The sequence below is a fragment of the Chaetodon trifascialis genome, chromosome 7, assembly GCF_039877785.1.
Source record: "Chaetodon trifascialis isolate fChaTrf1 chromosome 7, fChaTrf1.hap1, whole genome shotgun sequence".
Taxonomy (NCBI): domain Eukaryota; kingdom Metazoa; phylum Chordata; class Actinopteri; order Chaetodontiformes; family Chaetodontidae; genus Chaetodon; species Chaetodon trifascialis.
In genome coordinates this window covers 9,605,398-9,614,601 of record NC_092062.1, presented here as the reverse complement: position 1 = coordinate 9,614,601, position 9,204 = coordinate 9,605,398, and the positions used below count along the sequence as shown (strand labels likewise).

General features: G+C 40.9%; 1 protein-coding gene across 1 annotated transcript; it reads right to left on the bottom strand.

Moving 5' to 3' along the window:
• Window positions 1-1,900: 1,900 nt before the first annotated feature.
• Window positions 1,901-6,439, bottom strand: has2 (hyaluronan synthase 2). Its single transcript, XM_070966872.1, has 3 exons — window positions 5,813-6,439; window positions 2,965-3,066; window positions 1,901-2,830 (listed from the first exon to the last, which is right to left on the bottom strand). Exons 1-3 carry the CDS (start codon window positions 6,437-6,439, stop codon window positions 1,901-1,903), a joined length of 1,659 nt encoding a protein of 552 aa, XP_070822973.1.
• Between the last annotated feature and the right edge of the window lie 2,765 nt (window positions 6,440-9,204).

The window sequence follows — 9,204 nt, the reverse complement described above, 5'->3', positions numbered from 1 at the left end:
CCACTGAGGTATTTCATCTTGATTAGGTCAAGCATCTTGCTGAAACAATGGGAGAGACATAAAAGTGCATAAGAATTAAACTCATGTCTGCCCCTGGTCATCTATAGCAAACACAGGACTTGTTTCGGTCCAACATGCAGTTCCCTTCCATTAAGTGCCCTTACTCACATTCCTGTTATCAGGTAGTACTTTTGGTTCATATATGGTTTGTTCTCACATTTGCTCCTTTTCTTGCAGGTCTTTTAACACGACAAGAAAGCACAAGGATCTTGCAACATTAAACTCAATACAACTTGTGAAGACAGGAAGAGAACCAGGGCACACTGGAGGCGAAAATCACAAAGTCTTTTAATTGGAGCATGTCTACCAGGTCTACTTGGTGGTTATCATTGACCTTGGCAGAAAGAAATACATTAACAAAAATAGTGTTCTTGCAACATACACCCATCATTCATATTCATCAAGAAAAAGAAGAAAAAAAGGCATTGTTTCTGTAAAAATAAAACAGTCTCAGCAGCAGTGATACACTATCTCTCTTCTGGTCACATGTTCACCCAGTCACCTGATCCGGTGGAGATTATATCTACCAATCAGTGATCAATTTGAGATTCTTCACTTTGTAAACATTGAGAAAAATACTGCATTCACGTCATACGGGATAACAACAAAACTTGTAAGTGTCCAGACATTCAAACACAGTGGATCTGTAGCCTCTTAATAGCATAAGTCAATGTTTCTATGGATCTTGTACCTTTTCACATTCAACAGTAATGTGTTAGGATTCATTTTAAATAGTAAATCAATAGCTGTGCACAGCAACTGAAATTCAGGAGTTACAAATTGAACTGACTTAAGTGATGCAACAAAATGCCTTTAGATAAAACAGATGCATTATAAATACAATTACAGTATGTGAAGACCAAGAGGAAGTATCTTTCCCATATGACATGAGTGCAACTAAAGAAAGAGAGCAGCTTTCCATTTTAAAGCCCTTTCTGCACCATTTCACTCTTTGTAAATTGATACTGTAGCTCATCCTAAATGACGTTTGAAAACGCTGCAGAGGTACACCAATGCATTGCCCCAGAGCTAACAACTTTGAACCTGTGACATCCAATCAGTAAAAAGACACCATATAACATCATGTAGATTTTTCTTTTAATGGTAAAGTGGCCTCATCTCACTAATTAATGAGATCCACACAGGCCATCCAGATACTTAAAGATAACAATGACACTAATTAGATGGGGGTGCAGTGGCCTCTTTCAACATATTTTGGAGTTAGTTTTCGTCTGACTTCAACTTGAAGCTATGTGGTGGTGGTTTTTTGGCTTCCCTTTGGTGGGGGTATAGATTTATTCCTAGTTAGCATATACAAACATTTCATGGTGACACAATGATGCTCTGGAGGTAAAATATTCTTACCGGTCAAGTTAAACCCCAATGGGTGGAGATAAAAATCAGTTTCTTTGGCTCAGTTGCAAATGTTACACTGAAGCCCAGTGAAAATGACATTGGTAAGAGGTAGCTAATATTACAAAGCCTAGCACTCTTGCCACCAACTGCAGTATATTTAATCTTGCCATGCTGAGCCGCTTACAGTAGCTGATCTTCAGCTAAAAATGTGAGAAGAAATCTAGGTAAGCTTACTGGCTAGCATGCTGATGTTCCAAGATCATGAATGCTATGGTTATGAATGAAAAAAAAGAAGAAAAAAAAAAAGCAGCCACCGTCATTTATTTATTTTTGCCATTCAAGTTTAAAAAAGCTCCATTTCGGTTGAACTCAACCAATTTTACCTCCAGAGCTGCATCGGAAATACATTTGTATAACAACATGGTACGAGTGAAAACAACCCAAAAAGAGACTTCAGTGGTACATGATGACTGTAGTCTGCAAGTCATACATCCAGCACCATATCATAGTGTGTTTCCTTCTTCCTCTTCCCACACTTATTTATGAGCACTGTGTACAAAGTCAACAGTATGACCCAGTAACTGGCATAGACAACTGCCCCTATGATAAGAATAATCTTTTCTGAGTCGGGAAAGGGTTTTCTAGTCTGCAGGACTATTGTGTAGATAATCCCAATGAAGAGGATGGTGAACCAAACTGATATAGGAATCAGACCAATGAAGTTCACCACTATTGTTTTCCTCCCAGAGGTACCCCATCCAGACTTGTTGATTGTTGCTATTGCGAACATTTTGGCTGGCAACAGGCTTGTCATGTACAGTACAGAGTAGAACGACATGAACACCATGACTATGTTACCTCTGAGGCAGCTGGCAAATGACGACTTGATCAGTGCCACTGCCTGCACAATGAGTAGAAACAACAGAATATTCCAGATCCTGCCTTGGTAAAAGAGTTGGATCGCAGTGGCAATGAGGAAAAATGGGAAGAAGCCTGTGATCACAGCCTCATAGGTCATCCACAGATGGTGTTTGTGGAACCACATAGAGTTGTATAGCCATTCTCTGAAATATGACTTACTCCATCGAGTTTGCTGATTGAGCCACCGTAGGTATGTAATCGGCGTCTCAGTGAGGCACTTTGATCGTGCAGTGTATTTGGTTGCATACCCAAGGCTTAGAACTCTGTTGGTGAGATGGCGGTCATCTCCAAAACTGCAGTGGGATCCCATGAAAGTCTGATTGTACCAGTCCTCAAGGAACTCGTGTAGGAGGGAGTTCCGGTACATTCCTAAAGGCCCGCTGATGCACTGCACACAACCAAAGTAGGACTGGCAAGCCCGCTCAATGTTGAAGGCCATCCAGTACCGTACACTGCTCAGGAAGGAGATCCACGACTCGTATTTGTTCAGGATCTAGGGAGGAATTAATCAGCAAAAAGAAAAAGTTGCTTTAACATAAAAGATAAACGTAATTGCAGTGAAATGATCAGTTTGTAAAATTTCTCACTTGCAAGAAATAAGAAAATATTCCTAGATTCAGAACTAACCTGTACATCTCCTCCAACGCCTCCCACCATTGGGTCTTCTTCTAGAACCTTCACCATCTCCACTGATGATGCTGGGTCCAACATAGTGTCAGAGTCACACACCTGAGTAAAACCCACAAAATAAACCGTGAGTTGCCAGTGTTTTAGGGCCAAAGTCATGTGTTACTGTCCTATAAAAAGCTGAAATGTTGGGGAGTTTTTCCATGACTGGATCAAGAGTTGAAGGATACAGGGTGTCGTATGCTGTACAGATTGTAAAGCTACTTGAGGTAAATTTGTTATTTGTGAGATTGGACTGTATAAACAAAACTGGCTTCACTTGAGGACAGTACATGGTTATTTTAACTGCCAGACAAGAATCAATTTTTAAATAAATAATCTCCCCCTCTAAACCTCCGTCTGTCTGTCTATCTTCAATCTTTCTTTCGGGGCCACTATTTGGTGGTCCAAGTGGAGATAAATACACTAAGTGGAAGTGAAAGTGAAAGATAGTCATGCATCCAATTTAAAATTTTAATGGTCTGATTAACAATATGGCCAGTGGATAATCTCCTACAACAAAGAGTAACAGCTTTAAACTTAATCACCACCCAATATCTCTCTGGTGCTTTTTTCAGTTCTCTCCATTTTCTTCTATAAATGGTAATTTATTCTCCCTAACAAAATCAGTTGATGAAAACAAACCTGGAGCCCGACCCCTATTAACAACACACATCTGTTACAAGCAGAGCCTGATGATAGTAAAAAGGCATGCAACACTGTCCCTCCTTTCCCTGCATGTTGAAGGGTACTGGCATGATTAATGGCAGCTTTGCAGTAAGCTGCTCTGAAATCTCTGTAAAAGCAATAGGTTTCTGGCAGGCTGTAGCCAGCTGCAGGTGTTAGACAGCATCAAATCAAAGAGTTTTAAACCTCAAAGCCCCTCATTAAAATCATTCTGTTGTTATCAACCTGTTCTCATTCCAAGGTTGTCAATACGGATGATGTTTTGTCGTGCCCCTCGGTGTCTCATACAGATGCACAAGGAACCCTTTGGCATCTGTGTGAGATGCCTGGCAAAAGGTCTTTCAGCAGAAAGCTTTTCTAATGCATGGTTAATATTGTGAAATGGCTGCAGGTTGGGGAGGTTTAGGCATCAAAAAGACTTGGTTACATTTAAGGCAAAGTAATGGTGTGACGTAAGATAAGAACAAGTAGTATTACAAGCATAACTTTACATACATGACATAACTTTATGTACGTTACACAGGCCTGTGTTAATTTATATCCGTAAGTAACAAGAAGTCAGTGTTGACTTTCAGTTTCAACTTGCGCACAATAGTGTTCAAGGCATTTTTCAAATGAGAAAGCTCTCTAAGAGCTCTAAGCTCTCTCTAAGATACCATTAATATAAACCTTAAATTAATTCATGTACTATAGATCTTGTTTCTACCAGCAAGTGTTCAATCCCACAGCAAAGCCCACAGAGAATGATCCAGTGTGCTTTCTGACACTGATACATGATACATTGAATTGTAAATCTACTAAAACTGTAGATACATTACAATGGAACAGAATACATTAATCTAGACTGTCATTCAGGGGTCAGTCATGGCCTGGTGACCTATGTCAGGTACTGACACAGAAAAACTCTTCCTATAACTCTACCTATCAACCCACTTGGCATCGAATAAAACAAACCACATGCTAAAGTGGTGCTCAGCTGATATCTCAGCTAAACAGTCGGGCACTAAGCTAACACAATCATTCATTCATAGAAAAAAAACATGTCTTTGGAGAAGTGCACTAAATGGCACTATTTAGCATAGCTAAGTAGATTTCAGGAAAAGACATGGAGTCAGATACATCCCTACACCATGTGACTACTCCACCTTGCAAACTACTTTTATTCTTTGGACAAACACAGAGCTTAATACTAAAATGTTGCTCAAGCAGAGAAGAGTCAAAAAGTCAAAGTTCTTCTTTCAAAAGTTACTTTGTTTCACTTTGGTGGAACAGAAATATGCTCTTGGTTCATGATCATGATATCTAAATCCACAGCAGCCCATATTTCTTTTAATATTTACTGCCTACAGGATAAAAACAGGTCTCCTAATACTTCACCAGTTCGCCAAACTCGTCACTGCGGTTAATGTTTTTAGCTCCTGTTTGTATTCTGAGCCATATTACCACAGAGTGCACTGGGATTTTTATTTTTTCACTGCTTTTCACTGACAACACTATTTAAGTAGTAACTTATAATATAAGTTCTACAGAAATATATGCCCTTTTCATCTTCAGCTAAGGCTATTTGAGAGTTAACATGTACCAAATTAACCTTTCTTTAATCATACCGCTCGTGGATGATGTAACAGTCAGCTCTGTGAAACAGATCTGTTATTACAGTTAGACATCAGCTACTGCTGCCCTTCTTCACACTACACTTCACAACACGATGCACACAGCCGCCATCCATCTAAAGGCAACACAAAAGACTCTTTGTAGACCCAATGTGTAGACACCCCCCCCACACACACACACACACACTACAACCATCTCTTTCTCCATCTCTCTCCTCCTTTTCCTTCTATCTTCAGCTCACACTGATGTCAACTGTCTTTGTCTTAACTTTGTGTGTGTGTGTATACATCTATAAATATGTACAGACAGGTCCATACCACTGAATATTTTACCTGTTACATAAAGATGTCTGATTAGCATCATCCACTCCTCGTTCACCCTTTTTTTGTCTTTCTTTCCTTTTTTCCCACCTTTTGCCTCCAATCCAGTCATCCCTCCTTTCACCATTCGTTTATCCTCCTCATTTAAACCTCTCTATTAATATCAATTCTTATTTTCACTGGCTTACCTGCACATAGTCCACGCTCCTCCCCAGAGCTTTGAAGGGGGTGTACATGACCTCTCTCTTCCCTCCCCACTTCTGCATGATGCACAAACACTTGCTGTTCAGCACCAGCTTGGTGACCTGCTGAATGCTCTCAGCGTAGCTTTCGTCCGTCTCCTCGGGCCCTCTGTGGTGAAAGTTACTCCGCCACACGTAAGTGGCTGATTTATCCTGCCCCATGACCTCTTTGAAAATCTCCATCATGTACATGTCATCCTGTGTGTTCCCATCGATCACCATGATCACTTTGATCCCCGGGTATGTCAGTCTCTTCACCGACACAAGGCATTTCCTCAGGTAGTTCGGGTCCTCTTGATAGGCTGCAATGCACAACGCCAAGGATTTATTCAGTTTAATTGGCGTCTCTAAGGACCGTTGCATGTTTCGGTGTTCCAGGAGTGCAAACAGGCTCTGGATGATGAGGTGGACGACCAAAATGGCGCCGTACAGCCCAAAGGATAGGTGATTGCCGGCTGTGGTGAAGAACTGGTAGCCCATGATGTAGGCCGTGGAGATGCCCACCAGGAGGGACACACCGAACATGGTGGTCCCAAATATCCGCAGGTAGGTGAGGACTTTATGACACCTCATCTAGGGGCAGAATGTGGAGAAAGGGGTTACATTTGGTCACTGAGGTATTAATCATAACTCTTCCTTTAAAAAATACTAAACAAGAAGAAGCAAGTACTTCCTGCAAATATCAGATACAATACACATACTACGATTTGGAGGAAGGAAAATGAAAAAGAAAACATTTGCGTTCACGTGTATGAGGTACACGTGGCATACATAAAACACTGCCATCAATACCAGCAGCAGGATTTATTAAGCTTTAATAAGACACAACATATGAAAAATACTTATCCACAGCTTTTCAGCACGTTCTTCTATGGCATACATAACCTTATTTTATTATAGCAAACCAGGGTAGAGAAAGCAGTAAAGTTTTTCCCCCTTTTTTTACTCTCTTTCCCCCCTCTCCTTCTCTCTACCCCTCCCCAAAATCCCTGTCTAAATGTCAGACAGTTGTGAGTAGCCGATTGTTCCAACTCTCCTTTAGTGTGGGTGGGCGCACATTACAAGATTTCTTGACCTAATTAACCAACAAGCTGGCTGCCCCTGCCAAACGTCCAAGCTCTAAGTGCTCTCTAAATGCCTGGGAGAAACTATTATGGTTTTTTTTTTTTCTTTATTGTAAATAAAGGGTTCAAAAACATTTTCAGGCAAGCATCCCATATAAGGAACTCTGATCTACATTCTGTGTGGCTTTATGTGAGGACCAATGAAGGACACCCCATGCTTTTGGGTCTAAGCTCTGAGTGACAGTCTTTTATAAACCTGCAGCACAAAATTGTCTTCTCAAAATCCTGCAGTTTGTTTCCAACCCTCATTACATTGCTACCGCCATCTGTTTGGCAGACCAGTGGAGACCCACTCAGCGTGGCTCAGCTCGGCTCAACACTGAGCGGACCACCCTGTGATGTCATCTGTTTATATCTCCGTGGGAAGAAGAAGACAAGAGCTTTTTAGATTTTTTTTTGTGTTGCACGTGTGATTCTTCCCCTCTGTGACTCCCCATAGAAAGTATAGCAAAGGAAATTAATTCTTGGATTCAGTAGACACAAAGATAAAGATGGACCGTGAATAGAGGGACAGTATGACATTATACTGTGAAGAAGATTCTTCTTTGCATATTGCAGTTGTTTAGATCGAGGGGAGTTTGACTGTTTGACATTATGAAGTTCAAAGTGTGCTTCTTTGTTTACTGATTCAGTGGGATGCCCCCCTGTGGAACATAATTTTGACACTTTGAGCAGCAATTTAAAGGTTTTAAACTCTGAAACTGTTCTTGAGCATGACAAAATCACATTATTGCATATTTCACCATCATACTGTATATCAGTACATGTGAGTTATACGCGTAAGTTTAGTCAAGACAAGCTAGACAAGTAAATCATGACAAGCAATGAAGTCGTACACAAAGCTCAGCAGTGTTTGTGATTTGGCAAGAGCTCTTTTCACCACACCTAAACACACAAGACAGATGGGGGAGGGAGAGAGTAATACACGGGGAGAGAAAGAGAAAGAACTGTAATGACAGTTGGGAGAGAAGGAGCAGAAGGCAGAGCCAGAGAGAGAGAGAGAGACAGAAAGGAAAGGAAAGTGGGTAAAAGCAGATAACAGTTTACAGGAAAGAAAACACAGACATCTAGAAAGACTGCAAGAAAAAACAAAGCAAGAGATAGTAAGATAGTAGTAGAAGGAGAGAGAGAGAGAGAGAGAGAGAGAGAGAGAGAGAGAGAGGCTAAGCTGAGGCAGAGGAATACGAACACACACCCCTTGGCTCAGACATAATGCCTTGTTCATTTGATCCTTGGATGAGAAGGCCACAACCAGTGTAGCAGGCCTCCTCTGGCACGTGGCAAGGCTCTTAACGTCAGCCGCTCATTTACAAGACCCCTGACACACACGCATACACACAAATGCACATATAAAAGCTTATTATAAGAGAGAGAGAGGAGTGCATGTCTGTAAAAATGCACATTTTTAATTGTGAGAGAGCGTTTCACCTTAGACCCCCTTTAGGTTGTGCACATACGTGTGTGAGTGTATAATGTCTCACAGCTATATAAGGTAGTACAGGAGTGAACTCTTTCACCCCGTCTCCCTGCATCAACTTTGAATGAACTCAGCCACTTCTTAGGAGAAAGCATGTTTCACAATAACTGTGCCATCAGAATATATTGTATGTACTTAATGGTTTGTGAATGTTTGGTGTACTATATTGTACAAATCAATCTTTTGATTTACCTCTGTGACCAGGGCACGACAGGGCAAATGCAGACAGATTACATTCACACCTATACTGACAATTTACAGTTTCCAGTTCATAAACTGCTTGTGTTGGGCTGTAGGGGGATACTGTTGAACTTGGAGGAAACCAGTGCAGACACACAGATAATACACAAACTCAGCTTTTGTTGCTTTTCGACAGCTTGTTTATTTACTGTATGATCCGCACTTAGCTGACATGAAATGCTGGTTAAAAAAATCTGATTAAAAGTCTGTGGTTGAAACACAAAAAGCAAACTGTGAAATTCAGTTCAGATCACAATCCACAGACATAAAGTGTTTGCTATTTTCTCATTGCAGACCAACCAAATGCTGTCAAACGCAGTCAGTTCTGTGAATTCAGCCTAAAAAGACACAGCTCAGACATTGCAATGTTAGGATACTTTGCTCTTCATACAGTCCATACTCCCTTATGAGCATGGGATCCAATGCAAACGTCAAGAATCATCATTAACTCAGACAGCAGGAAAATTAACTGCAGACTAAAACCCAGTCATGATGGT